Here is a 23,838-nt window from a genome sequence, read left to right on the forward strand (position 1 = left end):
AGTGCTAAAACTTGGGATCTCACAGAAACTTGCATGATTTGTCTTCTTCTTATATTCTTTATGGCGGCGGTTATAGGGTGCATTAACATTACCTTCTGAACTGGTGTGTGGGAAATTTGCATGATTAAATATAACGTCAGAAAAAAATACTCAACATGAAGGAGGATACAGTCAGCTGGCAGCATGCGCCTGTGTCTTGTTATTCAGTTGAAAACAAAAAGAAGCCTAAATGTAGATGGCTGAGCAAGCTGGAAGTGAGTTGGAAAAGTATTTTTGTTTTAAGCCTCACCTACAAGTAAACAACATCCGGTTGGTGACGCCTCCCTTTCAGCTCGCTTCCATTGGCTCTTGTGGGAGACAATTTCTAACATGTTTGATATTTATGATTCAAAATGAGGGAGGCTCTGGATCAATTCATATTATTTAACTTCAGGTGAGATGACCAGTGCCATTATTAAAGTTATTCAGCGTGTTTTTAATAAAAACGTGTGCAGTGGAACAGGTCTGATCTGTTATCCGCGCTTCCTTTTATGGTCTGTTTCCTCCTGGAAGCCTCCGCTGGATGAAGCGCGCAGAGCGCAGCGCACCTCATCCACTCTGCCTCCATCCTCCAGCGGAGCTGCAGCGCTCTCCGCTCAGCTCGGCCACCTTGTCTCTCTTTAACCGGGAGACATGATGCTGACAAACATGATATAATCACAGACGCGACTTGTCGGACACTGATGATTTTTTTATTCTAGCCCATTGGGTGATTTTTCTCTCGTTTGCTTCGTTTCCACGTCGTCGACCAGTCTGTGGAATGGTGTGCGTGTTTTCCCCGGGGTCGTGTCCACTTCAGCATGGGAACTGCAGTGTCCAAAAGGAAGAATCTGAGGAGTGATGCGATATCTTCCGTGGCCGCAAAAGTTAGGTGAGTGTGCCCGGGGTCTGTGGTGCTCTGAAGCCGGGAGGAGGAGGAGAAGAGCCGGCTGCCTTTGAACTAATACCCATTCTCTGATGGAGGATTTTACACGAATAACTACAGGATGCACATATTAAGGTGAACTTTAAAGTGAACTGACAGTGCACAGTAAAATAATGAAATCTCATGAGGTCGTGACTCCTCTATGAGTTCGGCTGGTTTCAGGGGGAGCGCAGGTTACTCTGCTCCATTTAAAGTTTCACTCTGGCTTCTAGCTTCTTTTCTTTTCTTTTTTTCAAATTCTTCCTATTGTTATTTGTATTGTCCAATTTGATTTAATTATTTTCTGTCTGATATGAATGTCTGCTCATTTTAATTATTATTATATTATTATTATTATTAACATGAATAATATATATGAGTTTCACCTGAATGTAGAAAAACCTCTCTCACGTTGTAGCCCCTCGTTTTGCAGTAAAAACATTTCTAGCAGTTTCGAACCTGAAGCCATTTTATTGACTGCCCTTTTTGAATTGTGTGTGCATCATAGGGAAACATCTGGCTTGTAAGCATATAGAAGTACCTCTGATGAAATTTGAGAGTCATTAACATTTTTGCATTATATACAATGAATGTTGGCAAAACTAGAATTATATGACTTTGACCTTAATACATATACTTATTATAACATCAAAGTTTTTTCTTAACACTTTAGTTTTAAAGTCATTGCTTTGCAATTATGACATCAAGAATTTATTTTCTTTTCTTTACCTGTTTCACATTTTATTGCAAAGCTGAATGCTGCATATCATCAATCTCAATTTGTACAGAACATTTCTGACAGAGGTGGACACAATGTTCTTTACGGCAAAACATAGAAAACATTGGAGAAAATGAGAAAGAAAATATGTATTGATTCTCCACACCAATTAAATATCCGAATATTCACATTCAGGACATGGGGTATACACAGTGTGTATTCCCTTTGCTTTAATGAGATGGTCACTGGCTTCCAGATAGACTGTCTTGGACTCATGACAATTATAATGACATTTAACTTTGTATGTGTGCGTAATGTCATGAAAGGTCGTTGTGTCATGGCTGTGAGATCAGTGTATTACTCAGTTCCCAAGGCTGCGAGGATGACGAATGTTTCCCAGTGGGAGATGCCCTCAGTGTCGCCCACCTAACCGACCCTGAGAGGCCAGGCTGCAGACAAATGAAGCACTCTCCAGCTCTACATGATAAATCAGCTAGTGTGCAACGTAATGAAGGCACATATGCTTAAAACACACAGCGCTTTTCCATCTCACTTACACACTCGGCACCACGCTGACTTATGCACACATTCGCCAACTCTATTTGTCTCCGTCTTTCTCGTGCTGTTTGCCTGTTTATCGCCTCCCTCTCTCCGCCTCGCTTGCTTTTTCCCACCTCAACTCCCCATAAATCACTCCGATCGCAGCCAGCATCCCAGACGTGGCACGTGGACTGCAGCCAAGGCTTGTATGTACTTCCCTCTCTTATCAGTAATCACAAGCCACACTCTAGTTGACAAGGAGTATAATGGCTTTCGGTGAAGAATAAGCTCTTCCCCTGAATCCCAGCCGTCCCGTCTGAGCTGAGTCGGGATTAGTAATGTTTCTCCATCCTGCTAGGAGATCTGAGTTCATCTGTTGTACAGCGAGTGAGCCAACTCAAAGCTGCTTCACCTCCACCAAACAAATCTAATAGCATGTCTTTGTTTTTGGGTGAGTGTGATAGTAATGCCATTTAGGGATTATACTGGAAGTGTTATTAATAGGATCCTGTTTTCCTGTTCACTCTGCTTTTAACCCTGTGCCTCATACATCTGACCCTGGGAGAGTTATTACTATTTTACTTGAAAACACTACAAAGATCTGTACCTTCACAATGGGTCATAGACGTTTATGTTGACACAGGTTACACTGGTTGGGTTCTCAGGTATTATTGTAAGAGACAACATAACCACACAAAGTTCCACAAGTGACAAAATCAACAGGGCAGGGAAGGCAGACTTCTAGGACCCCGGGGCAGGGGGGTACCAGGTGCAGGCTCATCTCATACTTGCTGATGTTGATGAAGAAAAAACAAGAATTAAATCACTCCACATTTTAAACTCTTTACTGAGCCACTCATTGTGTGTGTATGGCTGGGGCGTTTTGGATGAATGCACTAAGCTCTTCCCTATAACTACAGTTCTATATTTATGAATGTTAGTGGGTTGAATGTTAGATTAAGGTCACTTAACATGCTTTGTGGATGCAGGGTAAATCTGTACTTAATTGAGGTAATGTTCAGATGTTACTTATGCCAAAGTATAATCATGATGGCGTTAATGGTTTACACATCATCACCCTAAACTAAGATTTTTTGCATTGTAGTATAATATTGTTTTATAATATTTGAACCTTAACATGCTGTTACTGGGGGCCTACCCTGACCTTAAGGAAGGCCTGGACCAGGGGTGTATACACACTGCTCCCCCCAACCAGTCACTGTGTTGTATTTGTACCATAGACTGTATATAAGCATGGTCTACTCATCAAGCCTGAAGCCAAAGCATCTCAATCGCCACCTGGCATGCATAGGTCATAAGTCCCTCATCCACCATGGTAGTGGATGGGACAAAGTCTAAAAGTAAATCTCAGCAGTTTCTGTCTGTGTAGGCAGTGTAACCCCAATTTTTTTTTCAGTATGTCTTATTTTAATGAGTTACTTGATGATATAAACATCGTTAAACATCATGATTGCCGGATGAAACTGTGTCAAGCTTGCTCGAGAACCACTGCCTTGGCTCCTGTGCAGACTCTGGCTCCAAATGTGCAAGATGGCAGCATCACGATCCAATATACTTTGGCTTCATTACTGGATAGTGGGAGGAAGTGGAGATGTGTTGTCCAGAAAATAAAGCTTCAGAGAAAAGCAAACCAAGCTCATCAATTCTGCAGACAGAACGGTGTGTGAGGAGGTCCAGAGCCTGATGCCTTGAAAACTCTAAAGGGCAAAAAGTAGGTTAACATATATAATAAATCAATGTGTGAAAAAATTATGTAGATATAACACATTTTGTAGGTTATTTTTAGTGTCAGCCTGACAAAGGAGAAATGCGAACATTATGTTACTTAAAGTAGAACAGCCAAGCTGAATCAACACTAGATCTTGGTCCATTGTGATGCTAATAGGAACAGTTTTGACACAGGTTATTTTTTTATACCGTGACGATTATGCTTAGATTTAAAGTTTTCAGTAAAAAGGGCTTAATCCTTACAGAATCTCTGATATGCAGTCAATTTTCTGTGTTTAATTTTGATGTTTTGCGAAAATTTCCTGCACTGTGCATGGAGAACTGAGTATTGCCTCACACTATCTCCCTGTCCTGTTTATAAGAGATCTCTATATGACAGCACACCAAAAACAGGCCGTCTGTTTTGATTAGCCACTTGATAGATAACGTCACCATTAATATTTCAAGAATGTTTGAGTCACCTCTGAAATGAGTTTTTCAGGTCTTAATAGTTTCCACTTTGGTGAAAATGGGATTTCATGGCCTATTTCCCACAGGACGGTGCGACCATCAGCGAGCCTGTCCTCATCGCTGCACAGATTAGCTGCAGTCATGGTCCACTGAGGCTATTAGCTAAAAAACATCTGGGTCCCCACTCTGAAACAAACCTGTCAGAATCACTGGTGGAAAATTATACATGAGGCTTTGAAGGCTTAATATGACACATGATATTTGAACCCACAGTGCTGATACATACTTATAATCCTTAATTATGCTAACGTTGAATGACTTTATACGGCACATCGTAACACAGCAAAGTCAGAATGGGAGAGATGGAGGCCATGAGGCAGCATTCCTCATATGACTGGTAAATTGACTAACTAACTAAAGAAGCCAGCCAATGCTTGTCTAACTTGATTCATTCTAGAGTACAATCAACAGCTGGAATCAAATAACAGATACAGTACATAGCAGGTAGTCCTCCTGCTTTGCAGATTTTTCGTTACGCCATCTACACTGTCTGTCTAGACAGAAAATATGTATTGTCCAATCGCAGGTGCCACCATAATAAGTTTGTCCTCCTTTACTTCTCAGTAATGTCTGGAGAATTTAAAAGCAAATTTGCTTAGCTATTGATGTTTTTGCATATATTTAGTATGTAATTGTACAGTGTTGAGGCCAGTCTTAACACACCCAAGGGACGTGGTCTTGCCCTTTTCAAAGCAGGCTATGTGTTTTCAGGGGGTTAGGAACTCGGAAAGCCTCCAAAAGCTTTATTTTTGGTTCATTTAGCCATCGCACTATGGTCATTTTGTGCCCAAATGCTTCTAGTACTTTCTTAAGGATGCTTTGATGTTGTCCTTACGAATTCTGAGATAATCCTCTTTGTTCCTCCTTATTCCTTTGTGCAATGCACCAGTTTCATAGCAAAACAGTCTTAGGGCATGACGGCCCCTATTTCTAACAGTATTTACACTGGGTGTGTGTACAGTGCAGTGAGTCTCTGGTATACTGGTTAGTACAGTGTATATAGTACAGTGAAGTGTCTCCATCACCATCTTGGCCAATTATTGCCAAAGAAAGTACTTGAACTGCATTTCTACTAAAGCACAAGTGGATTAGTTGGGCAGTGGTTTGCCTTACCCCTGGCCATTGGAGTGGCCAGAATCTGTGCACTCCAATGGCCAGGGGAATGTAAACTAAAAGTCTAATCCCAGTGAATCCTTACAAACAAGCCCAATTCTGAAGGTCTGGGAAAGGGTCGAGCAGAGGAAGGGGTCCCTCTTGTGAGGGTCTGGGGGTGATCCAAAGACAGATTGTGTAGAAAGTAGTTGACAAAAAATTAAAACAAGAATTCAGTCGACAAAAGAGCAGTGAGGTAACTATGGCTGTAAAAGAGATGAGATGTCATCAAAGGGAGCAATCGAAGGGTCGATTCTCATGTCATTTGTCAAGGAACTATGGTGGGGGGGACATTTACGGGAAAAACCCCAAGATACCAGAGATTGATGTCACTCTTAATCTGTGATGTCAACAGTCATGAAGAATGACCTCTGCTAACCTTCACTGATGACCAGAAGGAACTGTAATATCAATAAAGCTTGCCCACACTGTGCCCTTGGCCTAATGGATCCTGACCTGTAATTGCCATATTTTCACAATTAGTCTTGTATACTGCGTCTAGTACTGCGCAACCTAATTAAATAGAAAAGAGTAAATAATAATGCACAAGCCAACATCCAATAAAAAACATTAGAAGGGTGTCACTCCATCTCACCCAGAACCTGCTTCTGCATGAGCAATTATCCTGCCTCCTCCTTGTCTCATGTGATGAGATACTTAACGTCTGTTTTTTTCCGCTCGAGCGGCCATTGATGAACCTTCTTACATTCTCTTGAGAAATATGGGTAATTACATGACTCATCGCCTTTGTTTCAGTGATAGCGGAGCAATTGTCTCTTAATGAAGTCATCAGCCTTTTATTAGCCCACCCTCCTATAGTGTACAGCTTGACAGGCAACAACCGGACAGAGAGATAACAATAGACACGGACCTAACTGGTGGTATAAATCTACAGCAGGTCACGTAATCTGCTCTGCTGCTTTGCCTTGTCCTTCCTTTTGCATTCAACCAACCAATCAATTATGAATGAATGGATAAAAGTTTCATGCATACAGTTATACTGGCCCCTTTACGGTATGTTATAACAAGAAGTCTGCAAATCAAGAAAAGCTACAACAATCCAGAACAACAAAATTCATAAATCACGGACAAATGCTGTGCTGTAAATTTGATAAATAAAATAATATTCTAATACAACATTGGCAACAGATACACCCTTAGGCAAACAGTAGGAAATGAAAGCACTGGAAGTGTCTGTTAAAAAGATAAAAACATTTTTAAACAGGTCAAATATAGCTTTACAAGATAAGCAATGAAGGTAGTCAAAATGAAAACTTTCATTTTAACCAGTGTTAGCGTATGAACTCTCAGCCGAATGTTTATAAAGGGATTTCTGTTGACCAGTAAAAAAACGGTTAAAACGTCAGTGCTCTTTTGCGGGCTTTTCAATTCAATTCAATCTCAAAGCACTTTACATAGAAGGTCAAGACCTTAACAATTATAGAGAAACCCAATAGTTCCCACAATGAGCAGCATTTGGCGACTGTGGTGAGAAAAAACTCCTCAATAGGTTGGGTTGAGCAGGGAAAAATGGGGAGGAGAGGAGAGGTGGGTGGAAAAAAGGGGAGAGAAGACAGAGAGAGCGGGGGTGGGGGGACTTATAATAATAATAACAATAACAATAACAATCATCATAATAATAACTATAATAATAGTTGTCTGAATCCTGAGTCGGAGTCAGAAATACCTCCAGACAGAGAGAGAGAGAGAGAGAGAGAGAGAGAGAGAGAGAGGGAGAGAGAGAGAGATTATTGGAGGCAAAAACAAAGTTAGTTACATGTAGTAATGAATTTGGCGGCAGAGAGACAGAAAATAGGGGAGAACTGCTCAGTACATGATGGGAGTTCTTCCAGTGGTCTAGACCTATAGCAGCATTACTAAGGGTTCAGGTTAACTGTATGCTTTATCAAAAAGTTTCAAGCTTAAAGCTAAAGATATCATGCCTCCTGAGCCCAGAGTGGGAGCTGGTTCCTCAGGAGAGGAGCCTGGTAGCTGAAGGCTTTACCGCACATTCTACTCTTAAAGACTCTGGGAACCACAAGGGAGCCTGTGTTTTGGGAGCAAAGTGATCAATTGGGACAATACGTAGTTATGAGTACAACTGTGTTCCGTCATGGTAAGGCTACACGTATAATACAAAAGGAAGTGAGACTCCTTATCTCCCCATTCTGGCTGCTGAGGTTGTCAAACTTCGATACGGGAGGAGTGCTGTCCTTCTGTTTTTGCAACTCAGGATCTGAAGCTTGAAGATGTGTCAGATGTAGCATTCTGCATCCTTCTTCTGGGTATTTTTAACACTATAAATCATTGTTGTGTAAAGAATCTGCAGTTATAGATTTTATCGATATATTCCAGTCTTATACTCCCCCTCTCCTTTTTCCCTTCTACCCATCCTGTCCATGTCCTCTCCCATCCTCCTGTACTTTTCTCTCCTGATTCCATCTCTTCTCCACTCTTTTATCTTTGTGGGCTTTAATGTCAAATAACTATCTCGGCTATAATGATGCCCTTGTAGTGAGTGGGGGACTTACATAATTCAACCTCCGCGCTCAGTTTGTGTTCGCACCATTGTTTACTTAATGCGGTCGGCGTCAGGCTCCTGCGTGGGTGATGACGCCGACCCCAGTGCATGCCGGGTGGCGTGATGACGTCAGGGGCCCGGCGCGACGGGAACGTAATGACGTCCGGGACCCCGGGGCATGCTGGGGGGTATTTAACGCCATCTTGTTTGTTTTGATAGGAGGCTAACTGATGCTAAATAAACGGAGCACCACTCGTGTTCCAGACTGGATGGAAGTTGTGATGTGCTTTATCTCAATTTCCACACTGGTGACCCTGACGTTAGTTTGATTGACGTTTTTCACAAACGGGACCTGACCATGGCTGTGCACGCTGTGGCCCTCAAACTCCCCGAATTCTGGGAAGCATCAGCGTCAGCATGGTTTGCCCAGACGGAGGCGCAGTTTGCCCTGCGGGACATAACAGCTGACACAACACGTTTCTACTACGTTGTGTCAGCTCTTGGAAGTTCAACAGCATCCCGGGTGGTGAGTCTGCTGAAACACCCTCCAGCTACGGACAATTATGAGGCACTCAAAGCTCACCTGTTAAAGACTTTTGAACTGTCAGACGCTGAGAGAGCCAGCAGGCTTTTCTCCCTCCAAGGACTGGGTGATAGCAAACCATCTGAGCTCATGGACCATATGCTGGATCTCCTGGGGGAGCACAGCCCCCATTTTCTTTTCACCCAGCTTTTCCTGCGTCAGCTGCCTTCCCAAGTCAGAGCTGCGTTGGCCAACACCACAATCACAGACTGTAGACAACTGGCTGAAGAGGCTGATAAATTTTTTGTGGCGAGTCAAGAGCGCTATGTAATGGCCGCGTTTCTGGCACAGCACGGCGATCCAGTGACAATGGAGGATTCCACACTCATCGCAGCAACCTCTTCTCGTCGGCAGCTACCTTCAGGCTACCAGCAGTCTTCAGGTCGGCAGCAACCTTCAGGCTACCAGCAGTCTTCAGGTCGGCAGCAACCTTCAGGCCCCCAGCAGTCTTCAGGTCGGCAGAAACCTTCAGGCCCCCAGCAGTCTTCTTTAGGCTTGTGCTTCTACCACGAGAAGTTTGGACCGAAGGCTTATAGATGTCGGCCGCCCTGCAGGTTCGGCGGGTCGGGAAACGCCAGGGCCGGCGCTCAGTAGTGGACATGAGTGTCGGCCACATCGGCAGGCTGCTGTTTATCCGGGACAACATCTCCGGACGACGTTTCCTGTGCGACACGGGAGCACAGAGGAGCGTCCTGCCTGCATCCCGTTTGGATATGGTGACCGACAGCCACGGGCCCCCTATGGAAGCGGCTAATGGGACCCCCATCCGCACGTATGGACTGAGGTACGTTGAGTTGTGTTTCGGGGGGCATCGGTTTGGCTGGGAGTTTGTCACGGCAAAGGTCGCCATTCCCCTCCTTGGCGCTGATTTTTTGTGTGCGCATGGACTGTTGGTGGATGTAAAGAACCGCCGTTTGATCGACGCCGTCACGTTCTGTTCTTATACGTGCACACTCGGCGGGGCTGGCTCCATAGGACTGTCTAGCATGCTGTCCACACCGGATGACTTCCACCGTTTACTGGCTAGTTTTCCATCACTCACTCAGCCCACTTTCTCCGCGTCTGCCGTGAAGCATGGTGTGGAGCACCACATCGCCACTACTGGTCCACCCGTCTACGCCCGTGCTCGCCGCCTCGACCCGACCAAGCTTGCCGTGGCTAAGGCCGAGTTTTCCAACATGGAACGCCTGGGAATAGTCCGCCGATCCGACAGCCCGTGGGCGTCACCCCTTCACATCGTCCCCAAGCCTGGTGGTGGCTGGCGCCCATGTGGCGACTACAGGCGGCTTAATGAGGCAACAACGCCTGACCGATACCCAGTCCCGCACATACAGGATTTTTCAGCACACCTGGCCGGGATGGTGATTTTTTCTAAGGTAGACCTCGTCCGGGGCTATCATCAGGTGCCTATGCACTCACTGGACATTCCAAAAACAGCGGTGATTACGCCGTTCGGGCTTTTTGAGTTCCTAAGGATGCCGTTCGGACTTAAAAACGCAGCCCAAGCTTTTCAACGCCTCATGGACTCTGTTTTACGTGACCTGCCTTTTCTTTTTGTGTATTTGGACGACATTCTGGTGGCAAGCACGTCCGAATCTCAGCACCGGTCGCACCTCCGAATGCTTTTTGAGCGGCTCAACCAACATGGCCTGATTGTTAACCCTGCTAAGTGCCAGTTTGGTCGCTCCACCATTGATTTCCTGGGACACAGAGTCACTAAGGACGGCGCAGTCCCTCTCCCATCAAAGGTGGAGGCGGTCACACGTTTTCCACGCCCGCTCACCGTGAAAGCCCTGCAGGAATTCCTTGGCATGGTGAACTTTTATCATCGGTTCATCCCTCGAGCCGCTCAGCTCATGCAGCCCCTGCACGAGGCCTTGAAAGGCAAGCCCATGCACGCTGTGGCCTGGACTGAGGGCAGGGATAAGGCTTTTGCTGACACTAAGGCAGCCCTTGCGCACGCCGCTATGCTGGCACATCCTTCTGCCACAGCCTCCATCGCCATCACCTCAGACGCCTCGGATTACGCTGTCGGGGCTGTCTACGAGCAGTGGGTAGGCGGGGCCTGGCAGCCGCTTGCTTTCTTCAGTCGACAACTGCGCACCAACGAGCGGAAATACAGCACGTTCGATCGGGAGCTGTTGGGTCTCTACCTCGCCATCAGACACTTCCGTTTCCTGCTGGAAGGTCGACACTTCACGGCTTTCGTTGACCACAAGCCGCTGGTTTTCGCCATGGCCAAAGTGGCTGAGCCGTGGTCCGCCCGCCAGCAACGTCACCTGTCCTACATCTCCGAGTTCACCACGGATTTACAGCACGTGGCCGGTAAGGACAACCAGGTGGCGGACTGCCTGTCACGGGCTGTGGCAGGAGCAGTCCATCTTGGCCTGGATTACGGCCGCATGGCAGCGGACCAGACCACAGACCCAGACTTACACACCCTGATGACCTCGACTACAGGTTTGAGGATAGAGGACGTCGTGTTTGGGGAGGCTGACACCACGCTCCTGTGTGACGTCTCCACAGGCAGGCCTCGGCCGATCGTGCCCACGGGGTGGAGACGCCGCGTTTTTGATGCCATCCATGGCCTCTCCCATCCTGGGTCAAAAGCGTCGCAGAGACTGGTGGCGGCGAAGTTTGTTTGGCACGGCCTCAAAAAGGACGTTAGAGACTGGGCTGCCACTTGTCTGGAGTGCCAACGGGCCAAAGTGCACCGACACACTAAAGCCCCGTTAGAGTTGTTTCCGGTGCCAGAGAGGCGGTTTGATCATGTCAACGTGGATCTGGTTGGCCCGCTGCCCTCCTCTCATGGTTTCACCTACCTGTTCACCATGGTTGACAGGACCACCCGTTGGCCTGAGGCTGTGCCACTGACATCACTGACATCTGTGGAGATGACACGGGCATTTATCGGCACCTGGGTTGCCCGCTTCGGCACCCCTTCGGACATATCCTCTGACCGGGGTGCGCAGTTCACGTCTGAGCTGTGGAACACGGTGGCCCAGAGCCTCGGAGTGAAACTCCACCGCACGACTGCATATCACCCGCAGGCTAACGGACTCTGTGAGCGGTTTCACAGGTCGATGAAGGCTTCACTTCGGGCTGGCCTCAAAGACTGCAACTGGGTCGACAAGCTCCCGTGGGTGATGCTGGGCATCAGAACTGCACCAAAGGAAGACCTGCAATCCTCATCCGCGGAGCTTGTCTATGGCCAACCTCTGCGGGTTCCAGGGGATTTTGTTCCTACCTCCAACGTTCCTTGGGCTGCGGCTCCCCAGCGGGCCACGCTACTGGACAACGCGAGGCTTTTCGCACCTGTCCCTACTTCCCGGCACGGCCTCCCTCAGTCGCACATCCCCGCTGGGCTTCAGAAGGCTGAATACGTTTTTGTTCGCCACGACGCTCATAGGGGACCACTAAGGCCGCCCTACGAGGGCCCATTTCGCGTGTTGGAGAAGGGGGACAAACATTTTGTGGTGGACATGGGAGGCAAGCTGGAGCGACTCTCCATTGACCGCCTCAAACCAGCTCATCTGGACGTGGCTAAGCCCGTTGAAGTAGCCCAGCCCCCACGACGCGGGCGGCCTCCAGTTAGGCATCCACCCCCTGTTCCCCTTATCAAACCTCCCACACTCCATGCCCCACACTCCTGTCAAGGCGGGATACCTGCCACGGTAGTGTCTCCTCCACCCCCTGTAAAACGCAGTCGTTTTGGCCGGTTAATACAACCACCTGTGTGGTGATATTTTTTGTCTGCTATGTTGAATTCTGGGGGGACGTGTGTAGTGAGTGGGGGACTTACATAATTCAACCTCCGCGCTCAGTTTGTGTTCGCACCATTGTTTACTTAATGCGGTCGGCGTCAGGCTCCTGCGTGGGTGATGACGCCGACCCCAGTGCATGCCGGGTGGCGTGATGACGTCAGGGGCCCGGCGCGACGGGAACGTAATGACGTCCGGGACCCCGGGGCATGCTGGGGGGTATTTAACGCCATCTTGTTTGTTTTGATAGGAGGCTAACTGATGCTAAATAAACGGAGCACCACTCGTGTTCCAGACTGGATGGAAGTTGTGATGTGCTTTATCTCAATTTCCACACCCTGTTGATGACTACCTCATTGATCTGACTAATTATGGTCTGGATTGCTGATCAGCTCCCAGTGAGCGGATGGAACATGGAGGGCACAGCAGGGTCAAAACTTGAACAAACCTCCTCCATCAGCCGGGGTTCGGTGCAGAGGCTGTACCCACATAACAGCCTGGTACAATAAACATAAAGCCACAGACTTTATGATGGTACTGCCTTAATTCTAAGATTAATTATTTTTAATTTCTGCTGTATCAGTTACCATAATATATTGCTTGGATGAAATATTTGCAGTGATATTCAGACAGGTGTTTTCCATCCATGAATGTTAGGCAAATACAAGGCGTTGGTTCATTGAGAAAAGCTTTATGTTGTGCTAATTCACCAGTTTGGTAATTAAAAGAGTGCCATTCAAACGTCACATAATGGAGACCATGGACGTATCGATGTCATGGAAAGTCCAGTGGTTTGTTTCTTGTATCAATTCAATAATCCTAATTGATTTGCTGAATCTGTTTCCATTTTACTTAATCACTTATACCTTTTATTGATTCAGTAACTTTTCCACCTCTATCTGTTGTAAATACCATTGTGTGGATTTTTTGTGTGTTTCCACTTACTATTTGAAAAGCCCATAAACCAAGCTTTCCAATGAGTAAATACATTCATGATTTTCCATCACTTGAGGTCTGATTGGCACTTTTATCATCTGGTTGTGCCTTCTTCCTCTGCAGTAGTATAATGGCTTAAGAATTTGCACCACAAAATGATTCAATGAAACAAGTCTATACTAACCTGCATCTTACCCATGATGGTAGTGGATAGAAAAGTATATAACTTTCTACAAGTTATACTTAGTAATACAAATAGATGGAAACTCAAAGAAAGCATCAAATCAAATTTAGATTGCTTTGCACATTTCAGTGTCCCTGATCCTTGAAATGGATTTTCATGAATCTCTGTACATTACACAGCTAAGTCAAGCAGCAGTGCACAGTTTGATACAACTGTGGTAATAAGTAATGTATGCTCAATAATTAAAACATTAAAACCAAAGGGTTATGCTAACCATTTATAGGAATTGCAAATGAACAAGCATTGCGTAGCACTTTGACCTTGACATTAGCATTATGTACAGCCACAATATGCATACCTAGTAGCCTGAAGGCAACCCAAGCGCCAGTCAGAAGATTACTCAGCATACCCAACAGAATTATGCACATAGTCTCTGTCATTGCTTGTTGACATTAAGTTGCACTAATCAAAACATGTATATTAATAAGGGGTCATATGTCTGCAGGTAATGTGAAAGAAGCTGCTTATGGCGCCGCTTCCAGCTGCAGCAGGTGAATGTTTAGACAAACCCAGTTCACAATAGCTGTTCTTTTAGAGAGTGAACATAGAGGAACATTTAACAGTTAAGGAGCCAGACATTTTTCTCCAAAGTCACTATAAAAGCCTTATGACAGTCAGTTGTCATAAACTGTCATAGTACAGCAGTCAAATCATCGCACTCTTCACCCAAATGATGCAAAGGGTTATACAGAATTTATAGTTTTATTTGTTCCCCTGGTCCTTTTCTGGGTTAATCACTGAAAGAGCTGGCGAACTACCTGAATTATTGAGTCATGCTGGTCTTATTTCCGTTTCAGCCTGATAAATATTCCACAAGGGACAACGTTTTCTGAACTAAAACAGGTCAAAATAAAAAAGAGGTGTATATATGATTGGTGTTCATTAAGCAGCTCCTCAGTCAGACTTGTTTAGCTTCCATCAGATTAGCAATGAACATTCCTGGTGCCAAAACACCATCTACCAATCGTTTAATCATCTGAGGTTTGAATTGAGTGGAGCTCGAGCATTCAGCCAAATCCAGTTATTATACTGTCAGGACTCCCTGATGACGGCGCAGCAGGACATACAGAGAGAGTTTCCTAATTTTGAAGGACTTTGAATAGATGACGAATGAGGGAGTAGAGGATGATGGGACAGATAGAGGAAAGGGTGAAGATAAGGAAATGTTGGAAGAGTAGAAATAGTCAAAGAGTAAGAGAACTGAGGAAGAGAAGAAGGTGAGCAAGGCCGAACACAAGAGCACACTGGAAAGGGATACAGGAAAAGGAGCAGAACGCTGTTGGTGTGGATGTGGGGATCTGAGCACTGGCCTCATTGGTTGAAGAACCTTAAAGAGGTCAAAAGAGAGTCAGCACCAGTACAGACTCACAGCAGATCCTGTCATAGACTATAGCACAAACACATAATATTTTACACTTGTGAATCATGAAGAGCAGATTAACACTGTGTAAGCTTGACCAAGCCCCTGCACAAATTTCATCTATCTACCCATCCATAATCTATACTGCTTATCCTGCCATGAGGGAGCTTGAGCCAATCGAAGCCGAAAGTGGGTTAGTACACTCACAGTTCACCGGGGTGTTGCAGGGCCAACAAATATAGACAAACAACCATTCATGCTCACAACCACACACCTATGGTCATAGAGTATCCAATAAACCTGCATACTTTTGGACTTCCCCCACATAAGGGCCCCAGGCCAGCTGTTATGTTTGAACCCAGAACCTTCCTACCTCTCCAACCAATAGTGCAGTTCCAGTTCTAAACCTGCTTGTTTTGAATGGGATGCTTGCTTGGACTGAGGTGATGCTGGTTGCAGCTTTATTTCCAAAACTGTCAAAGCTACCTGCAGCAATTAGGCCACAGCAAATAAAGGCCAGTTGCTGGAATCAGTTCACAGAACCCAAAGACTGGAGGATCAGTTGTGGCTGTCGTGAACAAGCCCCTTCTCGTGAACACTCTGATGTCCTGATCGACAGCGTCAGTCCCAGCTGCTGCTGCTACAGAGCACTGGTCGCCTGGTAAAAATCCACCTATTCATCCACCTTTTTTCAATATTTTAGAGTACACACATAAACAAAACCAAACTTAAAGCAACTGTTGAAATAATAACTTGTACTGTATGCACAAAATCTTTTACTCACAGGAACACTGAGAAAGCATAGCACACCTTTATCCTTGTGTCTGTCTTACTGAGGCTCTTCTGTTTGTTCTTCCAGCTCTGTAACGTTCACCACTGAAACCATTAGATCTGAATGTTTCCCCAGGCATCTTTACCCTACAACCCTCATATGTGCCTCATATATAGAGCACTCCCTCACACATAGAGTGAAGGAAGGAGGAGAAGCCTGGCATATAACCAACCCGTAAGAGGATGAAATCATCTTGTTCCTGGATCATCTGTCTCCTCTGTCCTCCCTCCACCTCTTATTTTATTAGTCTTTGCTTCGCTTATTATTCCTCCCCCCGTCATTCCACTTCCCACTCCACCCTTACTTTATATTTTAGTCCTATAAACACATCTCCCTCTTGTCACAGTGTTTCTTCTTTTCTCTGCTCATATGTCACATGGCTGCAAACATGCAGTGTAGAAAAAAAATCTGTCCAGAAGCACAGAGCAGATATGCTGGCACAGCAGCAGCAGCAGGAGGATGACGTACAGCTGGATGGTGGTCAGCAGAGTTCAGCTGTGATTTGTAATTGTGTTTAAACCCACTAACATCGAAGTGTTGTGTGGTCTCTGTTTCTGAGTGACAGTAGAAAAAAATCATACATTTAGAAACTAGGCTGACGAAGGCCAGTTATCTGAAAACCCTTATGTATTGGCATAAAATTTACTCAAAGGAATAATTTGGTAAATGTTGTAATAACCAGAATCCCTGTTTTATACCTCAGCACTGGTGACAGCCATGGCTACAAGATTATGTTTTACATTAGCGTTCATGTGATCATAGTAATTACAACTCACATTAATACCTTTTATTAAATTCCATATGGTCCTCCTGAATGGGACTTGGACTGATGGGCAGGAGTTTTGAATCAGTAGGATACCAGGCCCTGCTATTACGCACTGGCATGCTATACTGAAACACTTAGATAGACATCATCAGTATTTATTAGTTCCAGTTATGGTGTGTCAGTTTTCAGTCAAATGATGTGGTCAACCTGATTCCACTGGGGGGAAATGTTGGAAGTATTCTGTCATAATAAATGGGATCAGATGGTGAATAATGAAGTCATGTTTTTGTATGAGGAGGCTTAGAAATCTTATACCCTGTGGCTCCACATGTCAAACTAATGGTCTAGTGCATTTGCTAAGCTGATACTTATGTAGATTCCCCATACATTTTAAATATATAATATTAATATATTGCTGTTAAGATTATAGCTTTTTCAGTTTTTAGCGGTAGGCCATTTATCTTATCACCGAACTCTACTTTTATAGGATGGGAATGAGGGGAAATGTGTGGTGCAGTAAAATAGCAAGTGACAAGATTTATTCCTCAATTTCGGCCTATACAAGTCCAGTCCGTTAGCTTGGGACACTGCGACGATTTGTCCTCTGTGAACTGAGAAAACGTTTCGACATCCCCTCCTCTCAGCATAGTATATGGAATCTTTATTGGAATGAGTTCAAGGAGTCAAGCAGATATATCAGAGATGATTGCATTTTCTTTCATGTGACCTCCCTCCTCCGCTTCTGCCGTCATCCAAGCTGGGGGGGGAGTTTTTCGCGGGGAGAGCTGCCGCACGTGCCGTCTCATATTTAATTAGAGTGTCGTCAGCAGGAAGGCATATAGGCTACAGCAACAACGGAGCAATTCCATTTCACTGCAGCCCCCCTGAGATTTAGCCCTGCGTGCATGTAGAGAGCATATTGAGTGTGTTGTGTTTATTTCTGCATGCTTTTCTACATGCGTGCTCTAAGGATGTTGGAGATTGCCTGTGAGTGCAGATGGCAGGAATGCCAAGGTGTAGTGAGGAAAGTGATTATAAGCTTCACTGTGTCTTTATAAGTATGTGTGTGTGTGTGTGTGTGTGTGTGTGTGTGTGTGTGTGTGTGTGTGTGTGTGTGTGTGTGTGTGTGTGTGTGTGTGTGTGTGTGGCCTCTGTCTATTATGTTGTCTATTAAAATGTGGGTGTTTGAGGTGCAGAAATATGTATCTGACTATGTAACAACCTATTTCACACTTAAGTTTGGTAAAGCTGCTAATATTACTTATCTTGTTCCTGTTACACTGAACAATAAAATATCTAATTGTGGCAGGAAATTATTATTCAAATTAAAGTTGAAGTAAAGTCAATTTCTCCTAAGGTTTTGAGTGAGAGCAAATGAACCACAGTATTATGATACTGAAGCTGTAAGTCATTTTCTCATTTTCTATTGAGAATAAAACAGCTATTGGGTTTCACTATTTTGTACTGAGACAGCTTCAGTGCCCCACCCCCGTTTTTCAGCAAACCTACATAGTTTAAGTAATGTACTGTTAGCGTTTGAAGATGTCTCTTTACAGCATTCAGCTTATGGAAGGGCATAATGTGCCATTAAATTTGTATTTCTCTCATAAAGTGTGGGAAAGAAAGCTTAGAAAACTAGGCCAACCAGCTGGCGCTCAGACCGGAGAAGCACTATGGTGACAACCAATTTTTGCCGTGAAAAACTAAAAGCACCAGCACCTTTCAAGATCAACTAAGCCAAGATAAGGAAATACGTTATCAGTACCACTTTGGGGATATTTGCCATGTAAACATAGCAAAAGTGAAAATCAAACTCCATAAAGTAAAGATCCAATACAAACACAGGAAAAATATAAATGAAGTATATGGATGGAAATCTGTTGAAAGACCTGAATGAGATTTAAAAAGTACATGTGGTAAACTGGCAGTCTACCTCAGTAATGTCTGACCGAATTTGCTATGCTGTAGAAGTCTCCTAAGGCCTTTCATTTAGTGAGGCTGTTGCTCAGGTGGCAGAAGTGTTTGGATTTAAAAGAATGTTCCTGCCTACACTCACATTGCACCAATAAAATTGCCAATCAGAGTATCGATACAATCAGTCACTGTCAGATGGAATCAGAAATTCAACTCCCTTGGTAATAAGCTAATTCCATGAAATGTCAATTAAATGTGTCATTTCATTTCTGAAAAGGTTGAAATGTACTGCATGATACTAATGTTCCACTTGTATCATGCAGTATAAAGCTTACAATGGCATTGATTGATTCCATTATGTGCTGAGAGGTGTTTTTTTTTTTTTTTTTTATGGACTGAGGAGTTAATGTCTTGAATGCTTCAAAACCACAGGGCTTGGACCACTGTGCATGCGCTAATGACAGTCATTGAAAGCTGCTCCCTCTCTCAGAGGTGAGACATGGAGCCTTTTTTCATGCAACACTCTGGGCTTTGACATAGTTTCAATTGCAGGTATGGCTCTTGTATAGTGGTGCTTTGTTTCCACTTTCCACCAATGCCAAAAATAAATGAATGTACAAAATAATCTATGTGCTTTTAGTAGAGAAAATTATAATTTTTGTTTCTACTGTTCAGCTAAAGGCTGATGTCAGCAATGATGAGAGCAATATCTGAGGATAATTACATGTAAGAGAGAACATTATGTGTCAGAACCTAGACACTGTCTGTCACTTAGGTGCTTCACACCATGCCAGTTCTTTGCTGCCCCTGCCAATAAGCAAGATTTCATTACATTCCTGAGTATGTGCCTTTTTTCTGAGTACGTCTGGCACACGCAATGTCACAGTTCCCTATGGGGGCTATCAGCTGCGCAGGGGGAGACAAGCTGTACCTCCCAAGCTGATTCCCAGTCCTTCAGTCACTGTATAAGAACATCATGTTACCCTGGAGAGAGACAACTGTTATAAAGTATAGATTGAGGATGATGACAAAAAAGCAGCTTCTTACAGACTGGTGTCCATCTACTTGGCTGGTAGCACATATATATATAAACAGTATATAGACACCCACAGTTATAAAGCTCAGACATCTTGCTCAAAAATTATTTAGACCATGACTCTCTGTGTTTCACATTAGTGGTTGAGGCTGAACTGCTTGATTGTTGTGTCTCTACAGAGCAGCCAGAGCATTCGGAGAATACCTGTCCAATACCAACCCAGAGAACCGCAACGGAGCAGGTAGGTGACACCAACACACACACTGGAAATTAAATCTAGCGACCAACCCTGGCACTGTCTGGTATAGTATTGCACCAGCCAGTACAACAACATTGGAAGCAAAGGTTTGGCAAGGTTTTGCTTAGTTGAAAATATTACCCCAAAGAATCAGGCCTGGCATACATTGTATCCTCACTATTGGAAGAAAAACTACAAGCAGAGAAGTTTATTCTGTGATGGGGATGTTCTATTCCACTAAATCCTCAAAATGAAATGTATTTTGTTAGCACAATGTAGCTGTACCTGCTTCAACGTCAATACAAGATATTTAGGAAAAATTCAAATAGCAAGGTGTTCTTAAATGACTCTTGTCAACTATTGAATGTCAATACTCTGCTGAACTGTGACATTTTTATTTGAGACATTTTTGTAAGCTATACATTAGAAACTAAATTGTTTACTAACAATTAGTAAGTAAGCCAGCTAGTGTAAGAGATCAAGATAAGCCCCTCCGACTTGACCGGACTCGATCTGAACACAAATATAATTTCACAGTGTTTGTCCAAACTTAGTTCCTGATAGACTCGGGTCGGGTATCCACATTTTAGTGTGCACGGTCAGTAAAGTAGTTAACCACAAGTATTGAAAAGCTCCTAACACCACAGGTATTTATCAGCCACCTGAGGGCCTATGGATATAATTTGGCAGACCCCTTTGAGTTCAATAAAGGCTTTACTCTTTTAAAAACAGAACCCTACTCAAAATAGTAAATCTTCAATTTCACTGAAATCCAAGAAAAAGTTAGCTTTCTGCTCAGTTTTTGTCAATTTCATTCTCACAAGTATGACCTTTACTTGTTTATCACCAGCATAGAGAGCAAAAAAAACCTTCCCATGAGCCAACACTTATTTACAAGGCTGCAGCATTGCAGCTGCTTTCTCTGTGAGAGGGAGCATCCATCTTCCAAGACCCTACAGGACGACAGTTCCTTTGTCTCTGTTGAAGCCCTTCATGTTCTGTACTTATTTATCCATTTTTAAATCTGTCATCATTTGTCTTGTTGCTCTTTTCTATCCCTCATCCATCTTTTGGATTTTTCCTTCTCATCTTCCTAAGAGATTTGCTGCTTGTAAATGTTTATCACACAACTGGCAATTTAACAAAAATCTCTCCATTTAATTTTTGTTTTGATTGAGGTATTTATGTGATACACTTTTGGAATATTGAAATAAACGTATTGATCTGTCACCTTTTTTTCTTTCTCATTATTTCTTTCTACATCCAGATCATCTATTATCTGACACCTTCCCTGGCCAGGACTGTGACTCTCCAGACGTTAGCCGCTTGCATAACAACAATCTACCACACCAGAGCCGCTGTTTCCCTGTAGCAAAACTCAACCAATCCAGCCAATCAAATCCCAGTGCTCCTCCCCAGTGTCAGCCTCCAGCCAACAGCCTCCAGGCCCCAGCACCTTTGGGACCATCCAAACGTCGACTCTCTGTTGAGCGCAGCCTATCTGCAGAGGATCCCCCAGTTGCCAGAAGTCCAGAGGGGAGTGCGACAGTCAAGCCGGCCAGAGTTTACACGATCACTAGGGAAGGAGGGATGACCCTGGGGGGCCGTGGCAGTGAGGAGAGCCTGGAACTGGAGGTGCTTAAGAGCTCCAGGGAGCAACCTCTATCACAGACTCCTACCACTGCCAACCACAACCCATCCTGCACCAGCCAACCCTCCGCCTCTGCTGCCCACGGGAGCCATCATCGTAGTAGCCACCACCGCAGCAACCATCACCATGCCAACCAGCATCACGGAGGCCCGCCAGCATCATCTCAGCCACTGCAGAGCTCAGGGAACGCCAACAACATCCGGGACTGGGGGATGAGAAGAGGGGGGTCGCGGGACGACAACACCCCAGACTGCGTGACCTGCATTCGGGCTCCATGTCAAAGTCAGCGCTCCCTTGACCTGGATACTTCACCGCGGGATGGAGAGAAGCATCGCAAGAAACTGGAGAGGATGTACAGCGAGGAAAGACCATCAAGTGATGACAGGGGTAAGGAAAGAGGGATGGGAAAGGGAACTGTTGATATATTCTCCATCTATCATGGAGCTCTGTGGTTCATCACTTCTGACAAAATGTGTCTACACCAGAACAGTAAAACAAGGAGGAGGTTACCCCATTCAAAAGTGTCTTGTCAAGCTGCATTCACTAGCCTCCTCCCCTAATTGTAAGGCCTGTGTTTGAATGCTCTGCTCGATACGACACACTTCTTTTGTTTTGTGTTTACAGAGGACACTCCTAATAGCTGGTTCCCCAAAGAGAATATGTTCAGCTTTCAGACAGCCACCACCACCATGCAGGCGTGAGTATGGCATGGAAATCCACCCTCACTCCCACTCTGTGCATTACTGTATCTTAAACCATCACCTTGTGGAAGGATGAGGTTCAGCCTTGTTATTCAAAGACTTGCACTGCTCATCTCAAATGTGTTGTTCTACTACCAAATTGCAATGACTTTCATATATTTCTCACTTGCTGGTTTCACCGATACAAGAAGACAGCACAACTTGTTATAGATAGTGTTGGACATAGTCCAGCTGAGTTTTTCCTTTTAGGTCCCTCTGTATAAAATGCCTGTGACTGGTGCTTTACTTTTTCACATTGAAATGTTCACCTATAATATACGCCTGTGAATAATCTTGGTAATGAGCAGATTTATTAAGTAGAGAATGTGTGCTGTCCCAAAAAGTGCACATGCTTCACCAGCACACTCACACATGCCCTCCACTCTTTGTAACTAATTGTTATCTATCACCCAGATGTTTTAATTATGACCCTCAGTCGAAGCTCACCCACTACAATTTTTTTCATCCTCTCTCTCTCTCTCTCTCTCTCTCTCTCTCTCTCTCTCTCTCTCTCTCTCTCTCTCTCTCTCTCTCTCTCTCTCTCTCTCTCTCTCTCTCTCTCTCTCTCTCTCTCTCTCTCTCTCTCTCTCTCTCTCTCTCTCTCTCTCTCTCTCTCTCTCTCTCTCTCTCTCTCTCTCTCTCTCTCTCTCTCTCTCTCTCTCTCTCTCTCTCTCTCTCTCTCTCTACGTCAGCATCGCTTCTCCCTTTGTCTGTTTTCATATCTCCATGTCTCTAATAGGGTCAGACTGATATATGGTCCTGACACAGGCCTTTGATTAAAATTACTCACCAACCACTGGCCTGCACCTCTAATGTGATTTGCATGCTTACTTTAGAACTGATCAAATTATTAGTCAATGGTCATTTGATTAGATTTACAGGTTACATTTGTATCTTCATCTGTGTTATATCCCTGTCTTCTTTTCATCATCCATACCGATGTGCATGCCCTGATAAGACTTCTATCCTTGCTCTTTGATATTTTGAGTAAACAGTGGCAGGACTGCTCATCTCAAGTTGAGTGTTTTTGCCCCTAGTGTCCTCAACTGAAACTGGAAGATGGAACATGAGGCAGTGTGTGAAATATGTGTGTGGACACTGTGGAGTATCTGGCTAGCCCTGCTGCTAACCTATATTTCTTTGCTCTACTTCCTCTCCTTTCCATGTGGCCGCTTTCCAAACCATGGCTGAAGAATATCGTGAGTATCTTTTTGAACCTCCCCCACTGTTCTTCCTCGTTGCTCTCCTTCTCTCACTCCGTCAGTTAGGTAACATGTCTTGAATCCTTTTCCCTCATGTGGCTTTGCTCTATTCAGTCTTTTGTTTCCTTCTACCCCTGAAAGTGTGTCCTCTGGACTGGGTGTTTGGAGTTACACATTCAAAAGTGAAGGGAATGTACAGTACATTACAGATATGATAATCCAAAACTCTGAACTCACAGGTGGTACTGGAATATTCTCCATCGGTGGGTTGCACAAGTAGGTCATCAACATAGATTGCTACAGTAATAAAGCCTACCTTTCTGAAAGTGTTCTTTCATGTAAGACACCAACACAAAGCAACACCTGCCTAAAGCCATACACTTATGCAACGGTCATGAAAAGCCTTTTGTCAGAGCGTAGCTTCAAGCCATTTTCATTGTTG

The 23,838-nt window shown here is 44.5% G+C and overlaps 1 protein-coding gene across 1 annotated transcript in view; it reads left to right on the plus strand.

The window, feature by feature from the left end:
• The first annotated feature begins 839 nt into the window (after window positions 1–839).
• The window catches only part of nsmfb (NMDA receptor synaptonuclear signaling and neuronal migration factor b), a 54,988-nt gene continuing 31,989 nt past the window's right edge, over window positions 840–23,838 (plus strand). Inside the window, exons 1-5 of the mRNA XM_061072394.1 lie at window positions 840–910; window positions 19,745–19,806; window positions 21,071–21,841; window positions 22,079–22,151; window positions 23,388–23,393. Of these exons, the coding sequence (XP_060928377.1) occupies window positions 840–910; window positions 19,745–19,806; window positions 21,071–21,841; window positions 22,079–22,151; window positions 23,388–23,393 (983 nt within the window). The remainder of the gene's footprint in view (window positions 911–19,744; window positions 19,807–21,070; window positions 21,842–22,078; window positions 22,152–23,387; window positions 23,394–23,838) is intronic.

Source organism: Limanda limanda, chromosome 5 (genome assembly GCF_963576545.1).
Source record: "Limanda limanda chromosome 5, fLimLim1.1, whole genome shotgun sequence".
Lineage (NCBI taxonomy): Eukaryota > Metazoa > Chordata > Actinopteri > Pleuronectiformes > Pleuronectidae > Limanda > Limanda limanda.